We start from the raw sequence: 27,935 nt of genomic DNA, 5'->3' as shown, positions 1-27,935 counted from the left end.
GGAGGGGAGGGGAGAGGGCGGAGACTGGGGTCTCTCTACCCAGTCCTCCTGAGTTCTGGGCAGGAGAGCCATCGGACCCGGCAGGGCCTCTTTCCCCTGCTCAAGCCGGGAGGCAGCTTTCTCGGGGCCCAGGATGCAGAAGTGGGGGCTATGGACCGTGGCCGTCTTGACCCTTCTCTCCGTGCAGGCCTTTCCGCAGACGGACATCAACATCAGCCCAGGTGAGTACTGGGGCCAGGGCAGGGAGCAGGTGGAGAGGAGGACATCTGCAAATACTTGAGTTGTCACTGAGGCCTCACTGACTAGGCTGCAGGCCTGCCTGACCCAAGGAATATTGGGGGGCCAAGCCGAGCTTCCTGACAGCCCCCCTCGAGCTCCTCTCCCTCCAGCCGATGGACATTGTCCTAGGGCCAGACCCAAAGAGACCTGGTGAAAAAGCCCAGCATTGCATCTTGAAAACTGCGTGACCTGGCACAAGTTTCTTGACCTCTCTGAGCCTCAGTTGCCTTTAGAAAACAGTGGTCACAATGGCCCCCTCTGGGGCTACTGTGCAAGGAAGATGAGATAATGTGAGGAAAATGCCTGACACTATAAGAAGATCTAAAAATGATGTTTTTGTTAGGAATTTGGCATCTGAGCTGCCTACCCTCACCTTGGCTGTGATAGCTGTTCCCAGGGAGCTTTCAGACTTGCTGCTGTGCCATAGCGTTGGTAACACAGGAGGACACAGGGGTTCCTCTAGTGACCTCCCTGGTGCCTGGCCTAGTGACACTCAGCTCTGCAAATTTTCTGGATCCCCTGGAATTGGGACCCATCAGACACAGGCATGTGGCCTCCCAGTGTCCCACTTGAAGGACACTGGGCTTCAACTCAATAGGGAGGTCAGGGTGCTGACTCTGGGGTAGGAAGAGTCCTGAGTCCTTTAATCCCTTCAAGGCAGAGGATCTTGCCTGTCACCTCTACCAGGAGGGTGATTTCCAAACATTGTTTTAAAACTATTAATAATACCAATAACAACAACTGATACTTGTGTAGCCCTCCCTATATGCCAGGCACTGTTTTAAGCACTTTTTATATATGGAATTATTTAATCCTCACAATAGCTCTATGGCATAGATACTATTTCTGTCCTATTAAAATAGAACTAATACTGTAATAAAACATCCGTAAGATCCCCATAAGACCATGTTACTGAGCTGTTACAGTGTTGGGGTGAAAGTAAATAGAAGGGTGATGGGATTACCAGATAGATACCTGATGTCCAGGTAAACTTGAATTTTAGGTAAACAATAAATCACTTTTTAATATGTCTCAAATATTGCATGGGACATACCTTATGCTAAAAATTACTTGTTTATCTGAAATTCAAATTCTACTGGGCATTTTTTAATCTAGCAACCCTAGTGATGAAGGATGTAAAGCGTGGTCAGTTCATTTGGGCAAGCATCAGGGGCTCTGGTCTGCCATAAACTCTCTGAGTGTTTGTATTAGTCAGCTCAGGCTGCCATAACGAAATACCACAGACTGGGTGGCTTCAACTACAAGAAGCATTCTGGAAGCTTCGTGTCTAAGATCAAGATGCCACCTGATCTGTTACCTCGAGAGGGCCTTCTTCCTGGCTTGCAAGTGGCCACATGGTAGAGAGACAGAGAGTGCTCTAGTCTCTCTTCCTCTTCTTATAAGGCCACTAATCCCATCATGGGGACCCCAGGACTCTATCTAACCTTCATCATCTTCCAAAGGCTCCACCTGCAAACACCATCACACTGCGGGTTGGGGCTTTGACATGGGAATTTGGGAGGGCACGCAGACATTCAGTCCATAATGGTGTCTTTGCATCCTTGTTTTGTGCCTCAACTTTCTCATCTGAGCAATGGGTGAACAGGAGGGAAATTGGACAGAATATCTTCAAAGGATATTTGTGTGTTCCAAGATCTTGCCTTTCTGCCCAGCAGTAAGTGCAAAGGCCTGAGGCTGAGTCTGAGAGTGGGAGCAACTAGGGAAGTCCTCTCTCACTAGTTTGCCCGTGGGACCTTTCTCAGAGCTTCAAGTTTCCTCCTCTGGAAAGTGGAGATAATAATGGTTTTAGAGAATCTTCAAGGAGATCATGCAAGTGAAGAGCTTAGCACATAGTAAGCACTTGAAAAATGGCTTTTACCTTATAACTTCTGCCACTGTGGTTGTTGCTGTTATGATAAAATTGGCCAAAAGACACAGTTTTCTGCTGTGACAGAAATGTCTTCAAAAAGGCACTTCCAGACATCTAGCCCCATGCCTCAGTCCCATTGTACTGATAGGGAGACTGAGATCCCTGCCAACCCAGCAACTTTGGAGACCTCAGAGTTAGAGTTGGAAGGACGGGTCCCAGAAGTCCACTCAGCCTGATCCTTCCACATTACAGTTGTACATACTGAGGCCTATGGAAGCCAAATAATCTGGCCAAGGTCATCATCCATCCAGCCCAGCGGAAAGCCCAATTCAAGCCTGAGTGGACAAATCCACTAGAGCAAAGTGATTTCTGAAGAGAATGTGTGAGCTAAGTGTTTGGGTGTGTAAGTGTGAGTGTGTGTGTGTGTTGATGTGGGACTAGAGAGCGCTTAGCTGGGGTCTTGGTGAACCCATGCAGACCATGAAGGTGGGCACACAGCCAAAACCCGTCCTTAATGACAGTGGGCCTGGTTCGTCTTCTTCTCCTGCACCCCTAACCTTTAGGTGTAAAATTCCCCCTTAATCCCACTGCTCTGGATCTTTCATGAACATGCAAATATATGCAAATTGTACAACTCAGCCATACCCCTAGATCTGCTTTGGAAACAAACCTTTAGACCAGTGGTCCCCAATCTTTTTGGCACCAGGGACCGGTTTCCTGGAAGACAGTTTTCCCATGGACTAGTGGTGAGGCAGCGCTGGGGAGGGGTAGGATGGTTCCCATAAGGGGCGCGCAAACTTAGATCCTTCACAGACAGAGTTGGGTTTGTGCTTATATAAGGATCTAATGTCGCCGCTGATCTGACCGGAGGTGGAGCTCAAGTGGTGTGAGTGATGGGGAGCGGCTGTAAATAGATGAAGCTTTGCTCACTCACCCACCGCTCACCTACTGCTGTGCAGCCTGGTTCTTAACAAGCCACAGGCTGCTTCTGGTCCATAGCCTAGGGGTTGGGGACCCCTGCTCCCTGCTTTAGACAATCCTGAGACTTGGGAGGATTTAGCCAGACTAGATCCTTTTCCTAAAACCTTTCTCAGAACCTGGCTTTGATCACCTTATGTGGATTCACAAATAATAAGTGCTTAAAAGAGGGCCTGCTGCTGCTGCTGCTAAGTCACTTCAGTCGTGTCCGACTCTGTGCGACCCCATAGATGGCAGCCCACCAGGCTCCCCCGTCCCTGGGATTCTCCAGGCAAGAACGCTGGAGTGGGTTGCCATTTCCTTCTCCAATGCATGAAAGTGAAAAGTGAAAGTGAAGTCACTCAGTCGTGTCCGACTCTGAGCAACCCCATGAACTGCAGCCTACCAGGCTCCTCTGTCCATGGGATTTTCCAGGTAATTTTACTGGAGTGGGGTTCCATTGCCTTCTCCGAAAAGAGGGCCTGGCACCTGGTAAAGTCTACCAAAACATTTGCTATTATGATTCTTCAACCATAACCATCAAAAAGCTTCCTCTCCTTGGCTCATGAGCCAAGAACTTTTCACAGCAAAGGAAATTCTAACAAAGTGTTTTGATGCTCAGAGCCTGCTCCTACAGGGCTTCAGGGTTGGGGAGGGAGAATCAGTTATGTTCTGTAGCCTCTTCCTCTCCCCGCCAAAAAGCTGGCACTGTGGAATAGTGTTTGGGTGTGTAAGTGTGAGTGTGTGTGCTGATGTGGAACTAGAGAGCGCTTAGCTGGGGTCTTGGTGAGCCTGTGCAGACCATGAAGGTGGGCACACAGCCAAAACACAGTCCTTATTGACAGTGGGCCTGGTTCGTCTTCTTTTCCTGCACCAGGAATATTCCCAGCTCCAGGAATATTCCAGGGCTGAGGCTGTTTCTGCTGTAATAATATCTCATGTTTACTAGAATGCCTACTATGAGTCAGACACTGGCTTACCTGTGAAGTAGACACTATAATCATGCCCATTTTACAGAGAAGAAAACTGAGGCACAAAGAGTTGAGTTTCTAAGTAGAGTGATCTAACTCCAGAGTCTAAGCTCTGAGGCTGGCACACAGAGGCTTGGGCAACAGAGAGTCCCTGCTTCCCAGAGTACATCCCTCTGCACCCTCTAGCCTGGACCATAGAGTTGGATCCAAGAGTGCCCCCCGACCTGGACATGCTAGCCTATTCCCTGTCCCCCGTCTATGGTCACAGAGCCCTCTACACACTTCTAGAATGTCCCTTAGCATGTAAGGACTCATGGCGATGTGTGCCATGTGTTCCTGCCTCCAGACTGTGACTTGAGAGCACAGACCTCAAGCCAAATAAGCACCCAGGAAATGAATTATTTGCTTGATTATGATGCTCTTAGTCAGCTCAGGCTGCTATCACAAAATATTGGGCTGGCCAAAAAGTTCATTCATGTTTTTCCATAAGACATTTTGGAAAAACCCAAAGGAACTTTTTGGCAACCTAGTACCATAGACTGGGAGGCTTAACACTCCGGAATTTATTTCTCACAGTTCTAAAGTCTGGGAACTCTGAAACTGAGGTGCTGACCAATTCAGTTCCTGGTGAGAGCTCTTCTCCTATCTTGCAAATGGCCACAGAGAGGAGAGCTCTGTCTCTTCTCTTCTCATAAGGGCACTAACCCCATCACAGGGGTCCACCCTTATGACATCTTATGACCCTAATTTCTTCCTGGAGGCCTCCATCTCCAAATACCATCACATTAGGGGGTAGGATTTCAACATATGAACCTGAGGGTCGGGTGCAAACATTCAATCCATTACACTGTTAAATTTGGTGTTTAATATGTTTGTCTTACAAATAAGAAAACAAGACCAAAAAAAGATATTTCCTGTAGGCACTGGAGTGCTTCAGACCTGAGTTTCATCCTGACACTGCTACTTTTTAGCAGCGGGGGCTTAACCTCTTTGAGCCTCAGTTTCTGCATCTGTAAAGGGAGGATGATACAGATACCCACCCCCAGTTTGGTCTCAACAGGTATACTTAGCATGCAATGAATGGCCACCCTTATGAGCAAAATAAAAAACCACCCAGTGCTGTCTCCTCTATCATATGGCCACAAGAGCAGCCCTGGAGAAGGGAAAGCAATGCTCAGGCATGAGAGGCCTGGGGCCAGTAGTTCTGCACACCACAGCCAGGACTCAGTGGGAAGGCCCCCTGGGGGTGGGGTGTATGGACTGGGGAGGTGCTGAAGGTGACTGAGCTCTCCCAAGGGCCAGCTTCCCAGACACTGGGAGACACTTCTGACCCCCTGGGACCTCTGGGGCCCAGTAGTGATGTGGAGGGGGGCAAATGTAGCCCCCAGAGCCCCCTTCTCTCCCGGCTGGCTCCCAAGGCTGATCTGGGTGGCAGGCAGCAGGGTAGTGTGTTTGTGGGAGGCTGGATTGGGGCCAGGGGAGCGAACAGCCAGATCGTGTGGGAAGGTGACAATTTATTCTTTTAAAAAAGAGAGATTAAAAAAATGAGCCCCAAACTCTGTTGGCGTGTCCTCTTTCCTTAACAAGCTCAAAGCTTCCAAAAGCTTTGACTCCCACCCCAGCTGGGAGACCTTGGGGGCCTTCAGTGCTGCTAATTGAGGTAAAATACCATGTAGTTTGGCCTCTTGGTTTCCAGAGCAACAAGCTTCTTTGTGCATCCCGCCCCCACATCCAACCCCCTCCCCCCCACCCCATCACCTCCAGCTTCATCCCTCTCTCAAATTCCCAGCCAGGCTGAACCATTTGCAATTCTCCAAATGCTCCCTTCTCTCTCATACCTCTGGGCCTTTGCACATGCTATGCCCTCCACTTGGAACACTCTTCTGACTCTTCCTCATCCTTCAGGTCTCAGTAGGGGTCTCACATCACCCCCTCCAGGAAGCTCTCTGGGTTTCTAAATCTGGGTTATGTACCACTTTCAGGTGATCCTGTATCCTGTATAATGGGTGTTATACACCCTGCATTTTCCCCATCCAGGAAGGGGACTCACTCTGGTGTCATTGTAATCACCAGTGGGCACCATGCAGGCAGGGTGGGGATGACACCCAGTTCAACTCGGGAGAGAAAAGGGGCAAACAATTGACAAATTTCTGAAATTATTTGGAGCTGCTCCCTCAAGTTTTTGCCTGTACAACACAAAGCCATATTGCTGCTGCTGCTGCTGCTAAGTCGCTTCAGTCGTGTCCGACTCTGTGATCCCATAGATGGCAGCCCACCAGGCTCCCCCATCCCTGGGATTCTCCAGGCAAGAACACTGGAGTGGATTGCCATTTCCTTCTCCAATGCATGAAAGTGAAAAGTGAAAGTGAAGTCACTCAGTCGTGTCCGACTCTTAGCGACCTCATGGACTGCAGCCCACCAGGCTCCTCCATCCATGGGATTTTCCAGGCAAGAGTACTGGAGTGGGGTGCCATTGCCTTCTCCGAAAGCCATATTAACTATGTATTAATGACATTTTATTTCTGTGTTTATTTTTCTTAAGGTCAGTCTCCACAGAGTGTAAGATCCATGAGGTCAGAGGTTACCTCTATATAATATGCCACAGTATCTCCAGTACATACCAACTACTGAGACCAAATAGGTGCTCAAATAAGACTTTCTGAACAAATAAGGGAATGAATGAATGACCAGACCATCAGGCTTGAGACAGGGCAATAGGCTTCAATATAGCAGGAATCTCTAAATTAGGTCTGGAGCCATGCAGGTCTTCCACTTGGGTGCTGTGTGATCTCAGGCAAGTCATTCAAACTCTGTGCTTTGGTTTCTTCATCTATAAAGGTGGGAGGCGGGGCGGGGGGGGGGGGGGAATCATGATACCTACCTTATAAGATGTGGGAAGATGAAATGAATTGTTATGCACAAAATACCTGACACATCACGTGGCTCAGGTGGAAGCTCAGTAGGGTGGGCCCTGGTCATTATGTTGCCATCACTCCCTGTCAAGCTGTAAAGCTATAGACATCTCTTTACAAAGGAGACACAGCTTAGCCAAGGCTACTTTGAGCTGCAGGTTGATGAAAGTCCTCTGAAACCCTTCTAATGCTTGTTTCTAAAATCCCAGAGGTAAAGGAAGTGGGGGGGCGGGCAGAGCGGTGGGATGCCAGGCAGGGTGGAGTTCATTACCATTCCAGTGCAGGCAAGCGGCTCATTTGTGTCTCCCAGGTCCTCCCAATTAAAGGCCTGTGCCTGCCCAGGTGGAAAGGGGATTAATTGAGCAGTGACCTGTCACAGCCCCATTTTCTGGTAGGTTTCACCCCAGGCATCCATAACCACCACTTGCTCAGTGGAGAAAATCAAAGGGGCCAGGAGTGGGGAGGAGGGCAGGAAGGTGGGGGCTGAGGCTCTCCATTGCTAACAGCTCCCTGGTGAGGCGGATACCCCTTGTCCAGCAGCCACTGTGCTAAACAATATGGAAAACTGGGGTCAGTCAGTGCCCTCAGTGCTCAGCTGGAAAAGTCCAGGCACACCATCCTAGAGTCAAGATAGACCAGTTTGGAGGCATCAGGACACATGGGTGGTGCCCACACCCTTCTCACCACTGCCCGCCCCCCCAAAGGGACAGTTGACCCAAAGGAGCAGTGTTTGATTCCCTGGCATGCGTTTAGTCATTCAAAACTAGTTACCTCCTATGTGCCAAGCACCAGGGAGAGGGATGACCACAGAAGACCTTGAGCAGGGAGAGGCCAGACTGAACAAGAATTGATGGGGACATGTGAACGGTGGGTGCAGGGGCTCTAGGGGCTCTCAGAGAAACTCCTACCTCGTCTTCCCTAAAGAAGCCACCGCACAGCCAAGACTCAAGGAAGAAACTCAGATCGGCTGAAGACAGGCCAAGGCAAGTATCTGCAGAGCTGAACACACAAGAGCTGAAGCAAATCTGGAACATGTTGTGAGGGATGGGATAAGCTGCAGGGGTAGGAGGGAGCGCTGTTCCCAAAGGCGACGGGCACTCCTGGAGGGCGTCTATGAGGACCAGCTCAGGGTGTTGGAAGGATCTCTCTGGATCTACAAGGTGAGATGAGGCAGAAAGAACAGCCAAGAGACAATTGAGGAAGTTTCTGTGAGAGACTATGGGGAAGGAAGAATGTGGAAGGGAGAGACACAGACAGAGAGAAGGAGGGAAGGAGAAGGAGGAGGGAGGAAAACAGGAAAGAAGGAAGGAAGGAAGAAAAAGGAGAGAGAGAAAGGAATTGGAGAGGTACTGGGAGGTGGAATAAACAAGACTTAAAAACTGATTGGATACGAGGAAAGGGAAAGAGAAGAGGTAAAGATGATTTGGGGAAGATATCCAACAATGCCAGACAGTTCTGGCCAATTCCAGCCAATTCTTGTCAGTTTGTCTAATCAAAAGTGTGTGTGTATAGGACTTGCCTGGGAGTCCAGTGGTTAAGACTCCTTGCTTCCGCTGAGGAGGCAAGGGTTCAATGCCTGGTCAGGAACTAAGATCCTACATGCCACGCAGTGAGGCCAAAAATAATAGGGGGAGACTCTGTGTGTGTGTGTGTGTGTGTGTGTATGTGTATACACATCACTGTGCATTTTTCTAGAGAAAGAAAGGAACAATTGCTTTAATCAAGATAGTGATAGTATTTGATATCAAAGATAGTTGATATCAAATAAAACACAAGGGTAGAGTGAATATATAGGGTCTCCTAGGCTGGATCTGGGAACAGGTAAAGAAAAAACTGGTGAAATCTGAATAAAACCTGTAGTTTAGTGAAGAGTGCATGCGTGTTAAGTTGCTTCAGTCGCATCTGACTCTGTCACCCCAGGGACTGTAGTCCGCCAGGTTCCTCTGTCCCTGGAATTCTCCAGGCAAGAGTACTGGAGCCGGTTGCCAGTGCCCTCCTCCAAGGGCTCCGCTCCACCCAGGGGTCGAACCCTAGTCTCTTATGTCTCCTGCATTGGCAGCCAGGTTCTTTACCACTAGCACCACCTGGGAAGAGTACGTATCTATACTAATTTCTTAGTTGTGACAAATGTACCATGGAAATGTTAAGATGGTAACATTAGGAGAAACTGAATGAAGTATATTCAAGGACTCTGTATACCATTTTTGCAACTTATCTGTAAAGCTAAATTTATTCCAAAATTAAAAGTTGTGGGTTTTTTTTTAATGAAGGAAAAGAAAAGAGAGGACAACGAGGGTGGAAACTTCCAGATCAGACCTTATGGTAAATTGGACAGCAGAAAATGGCTCCACTATAGACATCTAGATATGCGGATAAACTTTACAAACATCCACTGAAAAGTAAGCTGGGCTTCCAGGAAAGTGTTTGGGGCGCCCAGGGGCAGGAAACGAAAGAAAGAAACCAAAGCACTGGGCACATGCGCAGCAGCACTCCGGGTGCGGAGTCAGCCTCCCTAATACCTAGGCTAGGGTTTTACATCCACCCGGGGCGGAGGGATGACGGCTGAGCCATTTAAAGCAGAACATTGAGAGAGGCATCCCCTCATAGGGCAGAGAGAAGGTAAAAAGTTCCACCTTCTGGGGAAGATTACACCGGATGCTGCTGCTGCTGCTGCTAAGTCACTTCAGTCGTGTCCGACTCTGTGCGACCCCATAGACGGCAGCCCACCAGGCTCCCCCGTCCCTGGGATTCTCCAGGCAAGAACACTGGAATGGCTTGCCATTTCCTTCTCCAATGCATGAAAGTGAAAAGTGAGAGGGAAGTCTCTCAGTCATGTCCAACTCTTAGCGACCCCATGGACTGCAGCCTACCAGGCTCCTCTGTCCGTGGGATTCGCCAAGCAAGAGTACTGGAGTGGGTCCCATAGCGGGCAATCCTCCTGCCGTGGGAGAGATGACAAAGAAGTTTGTCTGCTTTATCTCAGACTCGGGATGAAAAGCAAGGCTTGCCCTCTGCACCATCCTTCCATGAAGTCTGTACTGTTAAATTTAACCACAGTATTCTGGCCACGGGGCTTTTAAGCCACGGGTTTGTGACAGTTTTACATTTTAACTCTAAAATTAGAGAACGAACCCGAACTCTACTTCTAATTGAACTCTACTTCTAACCAGTTTTCTGGTGCATTTCTGTTGAAGAAACTACAGATGGGCTGAGGAGTGTGAACATTTGCTATGATGTTTTGTGTTGTGGCTCCGTGGGGTTATTTTACATTTTGGAATTCGGCTTTCCATCTAGGGCAGGAATTCTGTTGACATTTTGTTGTTGGTTTTGGGTTTTTTTAATGTTTGTTTATTTATTTGACTGCCCCAGCTCTTAGTTGCAGCACGCAAGGTCTTTGCTCTTGTTTGCGTCATGCAGGATATTTAGTTGCGGCAAGTAGGGATTGAACCCAGGCTTCCTGTATTGGGAGTGTGGACCACCCCTGGACCACCAGGAAGTCCCCCTATTGACATTTCGGGTGAGAAAATGCTTTGTTTTGGGGGCTGTCCTGGGCATTGTAGGATGTTTAGCAGCATTTCTGGCCTCTACCCATTGGATACCAATAGGCCCACCACCAAGAATGTCTCTGGGCATTGCTTCCTGTCCCCTGGGAATTGAAATCACCCTGGTTGAGAACCACTGCTCCAGGAGATCAAATAAGGGGTGGGGGTTGGGGGCTGGGATGTGCCGCTTTCAGATTTAGAACTGGGACAGTCCTGGGCAAACTGGGATGGTTATATCCTTTACTTCCATCTCTAGTATGAATACTTAGGATGTAAAATAATTGTAGGGTGGGTGAGAGTGGGGAAAGTCATTTAGCATCAGCAAATATCGTCTTGGGCCAGTTGTTCCAGCCAGCTCCTGCACAGACATGGCCAAGTGCTCACCAGTGTGTGTCCTTGGTTATAAGTGATGGGTGAATAGCAGATGGAAATGACTTGCTGCTTCTCATTCATGCAACAGGGCTGCTGCCGCTGCTGCTAAAGGGGGAAGTGCTCCAAAAGGTGACCCCTGAGAGAGGCTGATTCAGCTGCCTCTCTCTGTGAGGAAGGCACTGGCAAAGTCCCCACAGGGAGCTCAGCAACATCCAGCCTCACAAGGGGTCCTTCAGCCCTCTCAGCATCGAGGCAATGTCCTTCTAGACCAGTGCTCTCAACTGAGAAGGGAGGAGACCGAGGTCCAGAGAGGTCTGGACCAGGGGTACTGAGCCCACTAAGTCCATAACTGCCTTTGCATATAAGGGAGGGTTAAGAGAGCAGATTTTTGATCAGCTGACCCCAGTTTGGATACTGGCACTCTTTGAAAGACGATTGGCCAGGACTGGCGGGGAGGGGTGGGACAAGCCAGGATCGACCAGTACAGCAGCCTGGGATGAGGGGAGGGCTGGTTCTGGTCAAACAGAAAAGCCCAGTGGTTTTCATCAGGGACAGATAGCCCCCAGCTGAAAGCTGCCGCTCAGTCATGTCCACCTCTTTGCGACCCCATGGACTATAGCCCATCAGGCTCCTCCATCCATGGGATTTTCCAGGCAAGAATACTGGAGTGGGTTGCCATTTCCTTCTCCAGGGGATCTTCCTGACCCAGGGATTGAACCTGGGTCTCCTGAATTGCAGGCATACTCTTTACTGTCTGAGCCACCAGGGAAACTCAGCTCTGTTGATTAAAGCAACTGTCCGTTTCCTTCCCCGAAAAATTCATCGAGTTGTACGTGTACACATACTGCTTGTGCTCATGAGCCTCAGTCGTGTCCAACTCTCTGTGACCCCACGGACTGTAGCCCACCAGGCTCCTCTGTCCTTGGGATTTCCCAGGCAAGACTACTGGATTGGCTTGCCATTTCCTTCTCGGGGGGATCTTCCCCACCCAGGGATCGAACCTGCATCTCCTGCATTGGCAGGCGAGTTCTTTACCACTGAGCCACCAGGGAAGCCCCAGCAAATCTTTGGCACATCATAAATGCTCAGTAAACGAAGTCCACTACTTCCTTATTCATGAGCCCAGCCCACTAACAGAGTGGTTTTGAAGGCAAAGATCCACACCCTGGGCACCTCAAGAGGTGCCAGCCTGACCGCTGAGAAGGAAAGGAAGGTGCCAGCATTATATGGCATTGAGACGCAGAGCTGGGGCTGGGACCCAGGCTTCTGGGCCCCAGTCTAACAATTTCACCACTGCCTAGTACCTGCTCTCACAGATGAGCCACACATCCAAGTTCCAGGCAGATTCTCAGCATGCCTTTCTCCCCGGCTTGGTCTTCTTCAATCGTGGTTTTCCAAACCACACGAAGAGGCTTCCCAGAGGGGCTGAGACTTTGGAGAACTTTACTGTCCCCTTTCAGAATTAAGAACACATTCTGAACCCCAGTAGTCATAGGCTAAATATATAAATAGTCTTGGCTGCTGTTTGTCATTAAACATGTAGGGAAATATCCACTTTCGCCAGAGAGCCCAGAATTGCAGATTGAAATAAGATACCATTTTTTTGCCTATAAAATTTGCAAAGAGTGCCATTAAAGTGGGAACAGTGCCGGCAAGGGCGTGATGAGGTGGGCATTCTCAGACATCACCGTGGGAGTAGAAATTGCTTTCAGGAGGCAATTTAGCAAACTGTATCAAAGCCTTAAAAATCTCTCCCCAGAAAATCAGAAATGTTGCAAAAGCTTTGTAGACAAGGCTGTTCATCTCAGCACTTTGTCTAATTGTTTCTTTTAAAAAGAGGAAACAATCTAATTAGACCAAAATAGGGGAATGATTAAATAAACTTGGGGGGGGGTGGACACTCAGGGGAGTATTCAAGAGCTGTTTGAAACAATGTTTACAGAAATTTATAATGATATGAGGGAAAATGCTTATACTCTAATTTTTAGAAATCAGAATACAGATAGGGGTTTATGGACAATATAATCACAATTGCATTTTAAAAAATCACTGCCTTCAACATGACAAGAGAAAAACACTCTAAGGCAGTAACGTTTTCCAAGGATTCTATCAGATCAGATCAGTCGCTCAGTCGTGTCCGACTCTTTGCAACCCCATGAATCGCAGCACGCCAGGCCTCCCTGTCCATCACCAACTCCCGGAGTTCACTCAGACTCACGTCCATCGAGTCAGTGATGCCATCCAGCCATCTCATCCTCTGTCGTCCCCTTCTCCTCCTGCCCCCAATCCCTCCCAGCATCAGAGTCTTTTCCAATGAGTCAACTCTTCACATGAGGTGGCCAAAGTACTGGAGTTTCAGCTTTAGCATCATTCCTTCCAAAGAAATCCCAGGGCTGATCTCCTGCAGAATGGACTGGTTGGATGTCCTTGCAGTCCAAGGGACTCTCAAGAGTCTTCTCCAACACCACAGTTCAAAAGCATCAATTCTTCGGCACTCAGCCTTCTTCACAGTCCAACTCTCACATCCATACATGACCACAGGAAAAACCATAGCCTTGACTAGATGAACCTTTGTTGGCAAAGTAATGTCTCTGCTTTTGAATATGCTATCTAGGTTGGTCATAACTTTCCTTCCAAGGAGTAAGTGTCTTTTAATTTCATGGCTGCAGTCACCATCTGCAGTGATTTTGGAGCCCAGAAAAATAAAGTCTGACACTGTTTCCACTGTTTCCCCATCTATTTCCCATAAAGTGATGGCACTGGATGCCATGATCTTTGTTTTCTGAATGTTAAGCTTTAAGCCAACTTTTTCACTCTCCACTTTCACTTTCATCAAGGGGCTTTTTAGTTCTTCTTCACTTTCTGCCATAAGGGTTGTGTCATCTGCATATCTGAGGTTATTGATATTTCTCCCGGCAATCTTGATTCTATAATGAGTACATATTGCCTTTATTATTTTGTAAATTTTATGCCTGTGTTAATCATACTGGGATCACTTTTTACTTTTATACTTTAAAAGATGTCATAAGCCATAGCATCAATGTTTGCATGGCCAGCCTTCTTCCCAGTCCATTTTCTCTCTGTCCCCAGCCATGCCAGAGCTGCCCCAGGCTTCCCTGTGCCCACTGTTCTGGATGGAGTTCAAAGGCCACTGCTACAGATTTTTCCCTCTCAATAAGACCTGGGCTGAGGCTGACTTCTACTGCTCGGAGTTCTCCATCGGCAGGAAGTCTGCCAAACTGGCCTCCATCCACAGGTGAGTGGACTCCTCTGTCCTTTGTAGCCCAGTCAAGCACCCCCTTGGAAAGGGATGTAGAGAATGGTGTCTTCCACTGGTATTTCTCTTTGGTAATTTCAGCTGTTACTGTCATTGAAACTGGCCTTGGCAGTAGAGGACAAAGCATTTAGCAAGGGTTGCAAACAGCAGGCTGGAAAGTCCGTTTTTATAAGTGCCAAACTTATGTCATGCCTTTTTCAGTATCACAGCGGGGTTGAACCAATGAAACAATCCATATAACATACATGTAAATAGCATAACATAAAGCATAATAACTGATGTTTATTTCCTAAGATTTGGGCTTTCCAGGAGGCACTAGTGGTAAAGAACCTGCCTGCCAAAGCAGGAGACACAAGAGATCCAGGTTTGATCCCTGGGTTGAGAAGATCCCCTGGCACCCCACTCCAGCATTCTTGCCTGGAGAATCCCATGGACAGAGGAGCCTGGCAGGCTACAGTCCATGGGGTTGCAAAGAGTCAGACGCAACTGAAGTGACTTAGCATGCATGCTAAGCATCAAGTGCCTGTAAACCATATTAGGTTGGTACCCTCATGTCACAGATAGGAACCTAAGGCTCCAAGAAGGTATCTTGCTATGAAATCGTGGAGCCAGGATTTGAACCTGAGCAGCTGGGTTCCATAGCCCACCCACCAAGCCTCCTTCAACATTCCTCCATGCCTCCCAAGCCCCAGCCACACTGACCATCTTGACATTCTCCAGTGTGGTCTAGCCCATTTACTCCCGCATATTTGCACATTCTGTTACCCCCACTGGGAACTCCCATCCCTGTCTTCTCCAGGTAGACTCTTCCTTAACCTTCCAGACTCAGCTCTGCCATCTCTGCACTGAAGTCACCCCAGACTTGGTAGCAACTGACTACGCACATCCACCTGCCCAGGAGCCCTTTCTTCATCACTTTCATGACTTCTTTTCACATATGACTTCCTTGCTGATTTGTGGGTTCTTTGAAGACAGATGTGATGCGTTCCATTGCCACAGCTACAAATTTACAATCTTGCCTGATTTTCCAAGAATCTCCAAGCCTTGAAATTAGAACCCTGGTTGGTTCTTTAGGCTTGCCGAATTTTGTTACAAACAGGGAAGGGGTCCTCAATCTTAGTTTAAAAAAAAAACAAAACACCTCTTGAGTACTCACATTGATTCATCTAGCAGTGTATCCACTATATCCTTGGTGGTGCTGAAGAATATAGTGAGGCAATCAACATCTGACCAGGAAAACAGAAACCTCTATGAACATTTAACATGGAGTTTCATATATTCGCAAGTGATAGACTCTGAGAACTTAAAGACGCAGTAGTTTTTCTAAAGATTCACACCAGCAGGAAGCTAGCTCTACCCCTAACTGGAGGGCAGTTCAGTCCTATGCGAGCTGAAGCTGCAGAAACCAGGCAGCCCCTGACAGCACCTTCCCAGGCAGAGAGGGAACGAATCACCCTGGCTTCTCTCTCCCTCCCAGCCTCCATCAGTGCCTCCCCTTGCATGGAGGGCAGCTGATGTGGAAGCCTGAGCAAGGCAGTGTTCAGAGTCAAATCTCCTGTGATACAGAGTCCAGCGCAGTGTATGACTGGCATGTATAAAGATGGATAAAATAAATTCCCAAAAACTCAGTCCATGGGGTCGCGAAGAGTTGGACATGACTGAGCGACTTCACTTTCACTTTTCACTTTCATGCATTGGAGAAGGAAATGGCAACCCACTCCAGTGTTCTTGCCTGGAGAATCCCAGGGACGGGGGAGCCTGGTGGGCTGCTGTCTATGGAGTCGCACAGAGTCGGACACGACTGAAGCGACTTAGCAGCAGTAGCAGCAGAGGAAAATTAAATATATGTAATAAAGAGGAAATTTAAAGGTGATTCCACATGATTTCCCTTTGGTCCACAGGAAGGACAGCCCAGCCTGCCCCATGGAGCCCTTGGTTTAATAGGCACTAGGATTCCAGGTAGATTTGGGGTTTTCCAACAGCCCCTGACTCAAATTCTGTTCTTTTCTGCCTCAACTTGCCTCCTTTCTCTCTTCTCAACGCCTGACATCCTTCTTTTTTTTCTCTTGTATAAATGTTCCCCAAATGTTATGCTAGCATGTCCTCTCTTATACAGGTAGTTTTCCACTCTGGCATATGATACTTTGTTGAAAACATGTAGAAAAGTTGAATTTGCACAACACATTCATCTGTTATAAACCAAGTTCAGTTCCCATAAAGCTAGACAATATTATAAAATCTCTAATTACATCTTGTCTCTGAGACACAATCCAATTCTCTAATTCTGGCATTTTTTTTCATGCTTTGTAATTTTGTTCTTTTCCTTCATAATTAAACACACAATCAACTTATGTTCATGGAGCATCTAATTAAAGTTTAAGTTTCTCATCCTTTCAGCTTACCTAATAATTTCCATTTTTGCTTCAAGTGACAGTTGAATTGAATTAAGTTCATTTGATTTTCGCTCCTTATTACTTAACAGTAGCACCTCGGGCATTTCTATCTCCCAGTTATTTTGACCACATATGGGGAAAATACAATCAAATATTGAAATTGTTTTCCAAGCAGGTGCCATTGAACAAAAGTGGCTGTCATTTCAGTCACTCAGTTGTGTCTGACTCTTTGTGACCCCATGAACCACAGCACGCCAGGCCTCCTGCCCATCACCAACTCCTGGAGTTTACCCAAACTCATGTCCATTGAGTCGGTGATGCCATCCAACCATCTCATCCTCTGTCATCCCCTTCTCCTCCTGCCTTCAATCTTTCCCAACATCAGGGTCTTTTCAAATGAATTAGCTCTTCACATCAGGTGGCCAAAATGTTGGAGTTTCAGCTTCAACATCAGTCCTTGCAATGAACACCCAGGACAGATTTCCTTTAGGATGGACTGGTTGAATCTCTTTGCAGTCCAAGGGACTCTCAAGAATCTTCTCCAACACCACAGTTCAAAAGCATCAATTTTTTGGCGCTTAGCTTTCCTTATAGTCCAACTCTCACATCCATACATGACTACTGGAAAAACCACAGCCTTGACTAGACGGACCTTTGTTGACAAAGTAATGTCTCTGCTTTTGAATATTCTGTCTAGGTTGGTCATAACTTTGCTTCCAAGGAGTAAGCGTCTTTTAATTTCATGGCTGCAATCACCATCTACAGTGATTTAGGAGCCCCCAAAAATAGTCTGACACTGTTTCCACTGTTTCCCCATCTATTTCCCATGAAGTGATGGGACCGGACACCATGATCTTCGTTTTCTGAATGTTGAGCTCTAAGCCAACTTTTTCACTCTCCTCTTTCACTTTCATCAAGAGGCTCTTTAGTTCTTCTTCACCTTCTGCTGTAAGGGTGGTGTCATCTGCATATCTGAGGTTATTGATATTTCTCCTGGCAATCTTGATTCCAGCTTGTGCTTTGTCCAGCCCAGTGTTGGATCCGTCCAGCCAGCCCAGGTGGATCTAGTGCCATTTTAATGGCAGGGCAGCCATTCCCCTAGATGGCCGCTTACCGTGCATGTTCAGCAGTTAATCTAGGACACTGTGAACTGTGCATGAGAGGGGAACATGGGGATGCCAGTGCTTCGCTGGATAGGATGAACAGCAAAGACACACTGGACTGAAGAATACTTTGTCCGCCCCCCCCAAATCATACCACTCTAATGTTAGACAAAACATGTGGTCTTGGAACATCAACACTCAACAGAGATTGGTGATGGTGTGAGATAAGATGCCATATAGAAATAAGGTGTGAGATTGGTCCATGTGGTCCTCGCAGCCCATTTGGAGAGAAGAGACCTTGAGAAATGGCCTCCCAGGTGGCACTAGTGGTAAAGAAGCCGCCTGCCAATGCAGGGGACATAAGAGGCACGGGTTCGATCCCTGCTTTGGGAAGATCCCCTGGAGGAAGGCATGACAACCCACTCCAGTATTCTTGCCTGGAGAATCCTATGGACTGAAGAGCCTGGCAGGTCCACAGTGTCACAAAGAGTCAGACAGGACTGGAGTGACTTAGCATGCACACACAACCTCAAGAAGCAGAAAACTAAGCCAACCAGCCCAGCCTGGGGAGCATGGAAACTTTCTGCTACAGGTGTTCAAGGATTATACAGAGGGTGCTCACAGAATGTTTCCTGGAAGAACTAGTCCTGAATCAGGATCTTGAAGGTTTGGGAAGCTTAGGGGATGGGGACAGCAGATGTTATAAAGGAGGAAATTAAGAGGGCTTTAGAGTTAGGCGGCCATAGGCTAGTCCCCACTCCACCACTTCCTACCTGGTGATCTTACCCAATCACATAAACTCTCCGAGTCAGAATCCTCAGCTGGGAAACATCAATAGTTAAACTGAGCTTTTAAGATTGAGGATTTTAGAGGAGATAATGGATCTGAAGTTCTTGCACAAGCACTCAGGTAATACAATGCTTCATAGTGAGAGTTGTTAATTATTTTTATTAATTGTAATTATGGGCTACCCTGGTGGCTCAGAAACAAAAGCAATGCGGGAGACCCAGGTTCGATCCCTGGGTCGGGAAGATCCCCTGGAGAAGGACATGGCAACCCCACTCTAGTATTCCTGCCTGGAGAATCCCATGGACGGAGGAGCCTGGTGGGCTATATATATAGTCCATGGGGTCACAGAGAGTCGGACACAACTGAGTGACTTCACTTTCACTTAATCATGGGTGTATCAAGAGGTCAGCACTTACTTAGTGTGCCCACATCAGATCTTCTTTCTGAGGGCAAGTAAGCCTTGCCTCACCTGCCATCTTTCCTCTCCACTGCTTCTAATAATATCTATCTTGGTCCATTTAGGCTGCTGTTACAAAAATATCACAGACCGGGTTGCTGATAAACAACAGAAATGTGTTTCTCACAGTTCTGGAGCCCAAGATCAGAGCGCCTTGTGCTGTCAAGTTCTGGTGAGGGCTCACTCCCCAGTTTGCAGATGGTCATCTTCACGCTGCAAGCTCACAAGGCAGAAGGGGCAAGGATGCTCTCTAGGGCCTCTTTTATAAAGGCACTAATCCCATTCATGAGGGCTTCACCCTCATGAACTAATCATGTCCCAAGGGCCCCACCTCTTAATACAGTGACATCAGGAGTTAGCATTTCAATATATGAGTTTGGAGGAGGGGCACATTCGATTTATAACAATTTTGATTGGCAACTACTAGTATGAGACTGCCTAGAACACTGTGTTGAGAAAGATTCTGAGAACTAGAATTCTGAGTGCTTCTGGGATGGATTTCCACAAACACATAATTAAGGAGAGTTATTATGTGTGTTTAGGGCTTCCTTTATAGCTCAGTCAGTAAAGAGTCTGCCTGCAATGCAGGAGACCTGGGTTTAATTCCTGGGTCAGGAAGATCCCCTGGAGAAGGAAATGGCAACCCACTCCAGTATTCTTGCCTGGAGAATCCCATGGACAGAGGAGCCTGGCAGGCTACAGTCTATGGGGTTGCAAGAGTCAGACATGACTAAGCACACACAGCACAGCATTATGTGTGCTTTGACTTGCTACCAACACCTTAAGCAAAATGAAATTGATGGGCAGGTGTTCTAGACAAGGTGGCAGCCTATAGAGAGTGGTCACTTAGAAGAAGCCATTAGGAGCAGATGTAATTTGTTGCAACGTAAAGGATACCTCAACATAATCCTGTTTTGAAAGGAGTTATGGATTGAGTGTTTTTTTAGTCAGTACAGACTACTTCCAGGGTCCTCCACCAATTTCTTTTGTTAGGTAAATTACTTTATAAGCTCTTTGAAATAGGAGGTGAGAATTTCACCAATGCTTTCTGCTGTGTTTTAAATGTTTTGGTCCCTACAAGATTCATATGTTGAAATTCTAATGCCCCATGTGATGGTGTTAGAAAGTGGGGCCTTTGGGAGATGCTTAAGCTCTGAGGGTGATGCCCTCATGAATAGGATTAGTGCCTTTATAAAAGAAGCTCCACAGAGCTCCCCTGTCCCCTGCTGCCATGTGAGGGCACAGCAAGAAGTATGCACCCAGAAGGTCCACTCACCTGGCCATGCTGGCACCCTGATCTTGCATTTCCCAGCCTCCAGAACTGTGAGAAATAAATTCCTATAGTTTATAAACCACCCAGACCATGGTATTTTGTTGTAGCAGCCTGAATGGCCTAAGACACCTGTTGAAGAGGGTGGATAGTTAATTGCAGGATTTGGTTTTGCTGAGTCGACTATGCAAGTTCAAGCTTCTAGCTGAATTTTTCAGCAAACCCAAAGATTTTGAAGACGTTCTGTGAGAAAAAGAATTAGGAGAGAGGAGGCTATGTAAGGACTGGCACTGTATGGGGGGCTTTTGAGAAAGAGCAAGAACATTCAGTGGAGATTTTTGTTATTTGGTATGTGCAATACAATGTCAATTCCTTTTTTTGTCTCTTCAATATAATCCACCTTATTTACTAGTGTTTTTGAGATAGACTTAAATTTATAGGCTGAATAACAGTGCTGAGTCCTGCTTTGCACTAGCATGGAAAAAATGCAGAAATGCCCCTGACAGGACAGCCCACGTGGGTGCCCTAGTTAAAAAAGAAAAAGGAGAAAAGCCAGATTGCATCACATCCTCTATTTACTTTGATCCAGGAGGGTTAACAAAGGCTGCTGTCAATTTGCAACTCAATCCTGCGCCAAGAGGCAACGAGTAACATGCACCTGGGTTTCTTACCTTTGCAGCTGGGAGGAGAATGTCTTTGTGTACGACCTTGTGAACAGCTGTGTTCCTGGGATCCCAGCTGACATCTGGACAGGGCTTCATGATCACAGGCAGGTGAGGAAGTGCTGGCCATCAGGCCCTCTTGGGAGCTCCAGCCAAGATTCCACTTTGATTTAACCAGCTTTTCATGTGGAACCTACGTGCCTGGTCACTGCCACATGCCCTGCATACAGAGAAATCAGACACCAAGACACCCCAGTTAGAATACGATAAGCGTTGTGAAAGAGAGGAGGATGGAAACGTATCAGATGGGCAGTGATGGGCTACATTTAGGTTTGGATTCTCAAAAAAACAGACACAAAAACTTGATTAGATGGGTAAGAGCCTTTTGAGGGAAAATATCTGCAAAGGAGAAAAAGAAGACAGGTACGTGGCAGGAGGGAAAACCTTCAGCCCATGATGAGCCCTGTGAAAGGAGATGGGGGAGGGCGGGATGGGGAGAGCCTCAGATTGCAGAACACTCTGGAAAGTCTTGGCTAAGCCAATGGGATGTCCCCTGGCAGAGGATGCCCATCCCAGGACTCCCACTTGGGCAGGAGTGGGCCAGCACTAATACCTGTGATCATGAAGGAAGCATGTTCTCCCTGTGAATGCAGTGCTGGGTCCAAGGAGCTGTCACTCAGCCATGCTCCCCCAACAGGTCCTCCTGAAGGAGCTCTGAGCAGGGCACATCTACAGCTGCCGCAGCCTCCCTAAATAAGAAACATTTAAGCTAATGTCCAATGGACAAATAGGAGTCAGTCAGAGGAAGAACATTCCAGGCAGAGAGCACAGCATGGGCAAAGGTCTTGAGGTGGGAGAGTCACAGCACATTCAAGGACACTAAAGACCAGTGTGTCTGGGAGGCAGTGGGGCAGGAGTAGGTGGAATGATGATGGGAGAACAAGGCCAAAGAGGGCTGGCTTGGGCTAGCTCACATACCTGGCACTATCACAGCAGACTCCCCCTGGAGATTTTGTCTGCTGACTTACCCCGGGCAAGCTGCATCCTGAGCATCTCTCCTATATGTACACCTCCAAACCTGCCTCGGAGCACTGCAGGCAATAGGATTCCATTTCCAGCACCTGTTCTACCATTTAGTTTATGGTAGCTGACTCTGGTGGAGAAGGCAATGGCAACCCACTCCAGTACTCTTGCCTGGAAAAGCCCATGGACAGAGGAGCCTGGTGGGCTGCAGTCCATGGGGTCGCTAAGAGTTGGACACGACTGAGCGACTTCACTTTCACTTTCCACTTTCATGCATTGGAGAAGGAAATGGCAAGCCACTCCAGTGTTCTTGCCTGGAGAATCCCAGGGACGGGGAGCCTGGTGGGCTGCCGTCTATGGGGTCGCACAGAGTCGGACATGACTGAAGCGACTAAGCAGCAGCAGCAGCAGCAGCTGACTCTGGCAGAGAAGGCAATGGCACCCCACTCCAGTACTCTTGCCTGAAAAATCCCATGGATGGAGGAGCCTGGTAGGCTGCAGTCCATGGGGTCGCTAAGAGTTGGACACGACTGGGTGACTTCACTTTCACTTTTCACTTCCACTTTTCACTTTCATGCACTGGAGGAGGAAATGGCAACCCACTCCAGTGTTCTTGCCTGGAGAATCCCAGCGACGGGGGAGCCTGGTGGGCTGCTGTCTATGGAGTCGCACAGAGTTGGACATGACTGAAGCGACTTAGCAGCAGCAGCAGCAGACTCTGGGGCCTTCCCAGGTGGCGCTAGTGGTAAAGAACCCACCTGCCAATGCAGGAGATGTAAGAGACACGGGTTCAATCCCTGGATTGGGAAGATCCCCTGGAGGAGGGCATGGCCACCCACTCCAGTATTATTGCCTGGAGAATCCCATGGACAGAGGAGCCTGGTGAGTTACAGTCCATAGCGTCACAAAGAGTCAGACACGACTGAAGCAGCTTAGCACACACACACAGGTGACTTTGAGAGAATTTTTTTTTTTTTTTACATCTCTGGGCTTCAGTTTTCTCAGCTATGAAATGGAGTGATAATAACAGTGCCTGGTTGTACAAAGTAAATGGGCCAATATATGTCAAAGATTTAGCCTGTGCTTGACACAAGCTCTCTTGACACAAGAGCTCATTTAGGGTGGTCGAACTTGCTATCAGTGAGCAGAAGTAACAATAGTGGCCAGGCTCAGTAAAGATAGTTTAACAATCAGTAGAATTGACCTGGCAAGAACTTGTATAGAAGTTGTAAATTAAAAAAAGAACCAAAATGTCCCATTATAATAGTAATTTTAAAATTGGCTTATGAATACAGTTAGAGTTAAGGAACTTGTATTACAAGACTTAAGAATAATAACAAGTGAGACAGTAAAAGGACTTGCTTTTATATTTTTCTTTTCAGTCCTAGGCACTACATGCAAGGCACTAGTTAAGTCTCTTAGTGCTTTTAACCTCATTCAGTTCTCATAATAATTCTCTGAGGGAGATATTCAGTCCATTTTACAGGTGTGGAAACTGAGGCTCAGAGAAGTTAAGTAAGTTGGCTAGATTGCAGCGTTAGGAAGTGAGAGGAGCTGGAATCCCAGGCTCTGGTCTCTCTCCCAGAAGGTGTGTGCAATTTCCATCATACAACGTGGCTTCCATAATCATTGATGCGTCAGGAGAGACTCTTCTAAAAACTTAAATAAATGGAGAAATGACTTTTGTTCCGGGGCATTGCAAAGAAGTCATTCTTTCCACAGTTAATTTGCACATTTATTGCAACACCAATCAGATTCCCAACAGGACTTTTCTTGTAATTGGTCAGAGTGGTTCCACAGCAGGCAAGAAAAATACACACTGTTTGGACAGATAGAAAAAATGATGAAGGATGATTTCCATTCACTGGTAGAAAAAAAATTTTTAATGTAATAGTTAGGGTCTTGAGCGGAGAAGGCAATGGCGCCCCACTCCAGTACTCTTGCCTGGAAAATCCATGGTTGAGCGGAGAAGGCAATGGCGCCCCACTCCAGTACTCTTGCCTGGAAAATCCATGGACGGAGGAGCCTGGTAGGCTGCAGTCCATGGGGTCGCTAAGAGTCGGACACGACTGAGTGACTTCCCTTTCACTTTTCACTTTCATGCATTGGAGAAGGAAATGGCAACCCACTCCAGTGTTCTTGCCTGGAGAATCCCAGGAACAGGGGAGCCTGGTAGGCTACTGTCTATGGGGTCACACAGAGTCGGCCACAACTGAAGTGACTTAGCATAGCATAGCATAGGGTCTTGAGTACTGGAGTCAGATAACCTGGGTTTAAATCCTGGCACTAATGCTTTATTAACTATGTGAATTTGGGTAGACTAAGTCCCAGTTTTTTCATCTGTAAAATGGAGATGACAATTTCTGCTTTGCAGGATGGTGAGGACAAAATGCCCACCTGTCATGATATATAATAAGCCCTCAACAAACAACAGCTAGTAATATTACCAGCCAGAGCTGGAACCAAACTCAGGCTTGGCTGCTCATTGTTCAAAAGACAGTGTTTGATGCCAGTCAGAATGGCTGCAATCCAAAAGTCTACAAGCAATAAATGCTAGAGAAGTGTGGAGAAAAGGGAACCCTCTTACACTGTTGGTGGGAATGCAAACTAGTACAGCCACTATGGAAAACAGTGTGGAGATTCCTTAAAAAACTGGAAATAGAACTGCCTTATGATCCAGCAATCCCACTGCTGGGCATACACACTGAGGAAACTAGAATTGAAAGAGACACGTGTACCCCAATGTTCATCGCAGCACTGTTTATAATAGCCAGGACATGGAAGCAACCTAGATGTCCATCAGCAGATGAATGGATAAAGAAAGCTGTGGTACATATACACAATGGAGTATTACTCAGCCATTAAAAAGAATACATTTGAATCAGTTCTAATAAGGTGGATGAAACTGGAGCCTATTATACAGAGTGAAGTAAGCCAGAAAGAAAAACACCAATACAGTATACTAACTCATATATACAGAATTTAGAAAGATGGTAACAATAACCCTGTATACGAGACAGCAAAAGAGACACTGATGTATAGAACAGTCTTTTGGACTCTGTGGGAGAGGGAGAGGGTGGGATGATTTGGGAGAATGGCATTGAAATATGTATAATATCATATATGAAACAAGTCGCCAGTCCAGGTTCGATGCACGATACAGGATGCTTGGGGCTGGTGCACTGGGACGACCCAGAGGGATGGTATGGGAAGGGAGGATGGAGGAGGGTTCAGGATGGGGAACATGTGTATACCTGTGGTGGATTCATTTCGATATTTGGCAAAACCAATACAATATTGTAAAGTTTAAAAATAAAATAAAATTAAAAAAAAATTGAAACCCTGAAAATAAAAAAAAGGACAGTGTTGGAGAGACAGGGTTGGTGGGATAAGAAAGATGCTGTATTTTGAAAACCTGGGGAGATGGCGGATGGGTCCCGCAAACTATCTCCCAGTTGCTGGTTAGGAGGCAAAGGTTTCAAAGGGGAGTTTCAGGAGTGCACAGGCAGGGGGCTGCATGCAGAACAGCACAAGCAGCTCCCACAGTCATCATGAAACTTGTCGCTCAGTGGTCAGATCAGCATCATCTTGATCCTTCAACTCCAGGATCAGTTTGTCCTCATTTCCTTGAAGCCAGTTCTGGGTACTGTGCTAGCCATAGATCCAGTACTGCACAGGATGGAGAAGCTTGTCAGAGTTTCAGTCTGGTCATCATGCAGTCAGCTTTTCCCCTCTTGTGCCAATTACAGTAGTTGCAAAACAACTCAGGAATGTGCATTGGACATTGTCATCTATATCTTCAGGGAGGAACTAAAGATTCTGTGATTCCAGTGTCCTAATCATTAACTGTTTGAACCTGCTTTTCTGTGACTCACGAGAGGCCTGGGAGACTACAGCTTTTCTACAAGCAAGAGGCAGGGGACATGGAGGGGCTTTTGTGCCCACATGGTTTCACCATTACCAGTTATGGTGGTAATAATAGTGTATCAGATAAAAGTGAGGGCTTCTGCACTGTTAGGTATGAAGGCATTAGATGTTACTCCAAGCTGGACATGGCCTGAATGCCTGATCTTTCTCTCCTTGGCTTGCTTCCTTGCCTCTGGATGCGACCCCCCCAGGAAGGGAAGTTTGAATGGACAGACGGCTCACCCTATGACTACAGCTACTGGGATGGGAGCCAGCCGGATGACGGCGTCCATGCAGACCCAGAAGAGGAGGACTGCGTGCAGATATGGTACCGGCCCACCAGCGGTGGGTGCCCCTGAGACCAGGGTTCTTGCAGGGGTGCTGGGAGGCACCAGGGGTGGTCAAGGCACTGTGAGTTAAACACCTTGGAGAGTGACCAGAGGTCCCTTGTGGGTGTTAGGGATGTGGCCATTCTCTGTGGTGGATGCATTTTAAATAATATTTAATGGCGTGTTGTTGATATGCAAACTGTGATTTGGATGAAAAGACATTAGAGACAGAAGCATGAAAAGAAAGAAAGCAAGAAACTTGCACAGAGACCAAAGGATGGTGCTTTTATGTCAGCTCACCAACGCACTAAATGTGGCTTGCGCTCATGGATATTAGAACAAACAGAAGCCAGGAAGAGGGCGCAGGCTCGGTAGTGAAAAGAGTGCCCAGTCAGGCTGAAGTCCCGGCCATGTTGCGTTCTAACTCTGTGTCCTTGAGGCAATAGCTTATTCTCTCTGAGATTCGCTTTCCTTGTCTATAAAATGTATTTAATCATCGGTCCTACCCCCAGGGCTCTTCTGAGCACTGAAGGAGATACAGCTGATACGCCCAGTGGCAAGAGCATAGACTGTGGAGTTGAATGTCCTTGTCTGAACTCCAGCTCCACCGCTTATAAATTGGGTAGCCAACTTCTTGGTGCCTCAGATTTTTCATCCATAAAATGGGGCTGCTGCTGCTAAATCACTTCAGTCATGTCCGACTTTGTGCGACCCCATAGACGGCAGCCCACCAGGCTTCCCCATCCCTGGGATTCTCCGGGCTAGTGACACTTAACTCACAGGGTTGATGGGAAGGAAAAAGAACATAAGGGACATAAAGCGACTACAGTGGTTTGCATGTGCTGTTAGCAGTCATCACCATCATCGTGAACATCGTCACTGCTCATACGAATTCGAGAAATAAAAATTATTAATATTTCCACTTTATAGATGAAGAAACTGAGGCTCAGAGAAATTAAGTGATTTGTTTGAGTTTTCACAGCAAGCAACTTGTGGAGCTGGGTTTCGATATCTACTCCAGATCCATACACTGAACTGCTCCTTTTTCTTCTTCTGATTAGGGGAGGGAGGCATGGAACAGCAAATTGCTCTTCTGGGAGCCGTCTGGGAGCCTGGGAGTCAGAGCTGGGTCAAGCCTCTGAGTGAGGCTTGTCCTGCCTCTCCACAATACCAAATCAACACTAGCCCTATTAGGAGAAAGTAAGGCTGGACAGCAGCCGCATCAAGCATCAGCAAGAAAGGGTTGCCAGTGTAGACACCAGGCTTATTGGAGAGGACTTTTACTTTGGTGGGATGGTGGGGTCACTTTTACTGTGGTAGGTGTACCTTCACACAGAGTCTCTGCTTTTTCTGCCACAGCTCTGAGGTCATGGAATGATAACACCTGCAACCGGAAGTTCCCTTTTGTCTGCAAGATCGCAGCTCTGACTATTCACTGATCCATTCTCACCCTCACGGCGCGAGCCCAACTCCAGCATGGACTTGTAGCTGTACCTGATGTAAAGTCGACGCTCAATAAATGTCCAACACAGAGTGGAGACAAATATCCCAGACAGAGATTTTCTACAAGCAAATCTTAAGATACAATGTAATCAGTTGGTCACCAGTGACAGGAAACCCAACTCAGACTGGCCTGATACATGAAGGATGGTCGATTTATTGGTAGAAGTAATAAAAGCCCAGGGGTTGTTCTAGATTCAGAGTTGAATCTCACTGCCCTGACTTGGGGCACATGCCCATTCTTGAAGCAGTCTCTTTGGCACATGCTGGTTGGCTAGACTCTGCTTGGATGCACGTGGCTGAGGCAGAGGGGTCAATATTGT

The 27,935-nt window shown here is 47.3% G+C and overlaps 1 protein-coding gene across 1 annotated transcript; it reads left to right on the top strand.

Moving 5' to 3' along the window:
* CLEC19A (C-type lectin domain containing 19A) lies at positions 1-27,935 on the top strand. The gene is made up of 5 exons (XM_061400500.1): positions 1-221; positions 13,994-14,159; positions 20,872-20,965; positions 25,996-26,128; positions 27,472-27,935. Exons 1-5 carry the CDS (start codon positions 134-136, stop codon positions 27,549-27,551), a joined length of 561 nt encoding a protein of 186 aa, XP_061256484.1. The 5' UTR covers positions 1-133; the 3' UTR covers positions 27,552-27,935.

The sequence above is a fragment of the Bos javanicus genome, chromosome 25 (assembly GCF_032452875.1).
Source record: "Bos javanicus breed banteng chromosome 25, ARS-OSU_banteng_1.0, whole genome shotgun sequence".
NCBI lineage: Eukaryota > Metazoa > Chordata > Mammalia > Artiodactyla > Bovidae > Bos > Bos javanicus.
The sequence above is the reverse complement of the archived record's forward strand: the minus strand, read 5'-3'. Positions and strand labels throughout refer to the sequence as shown.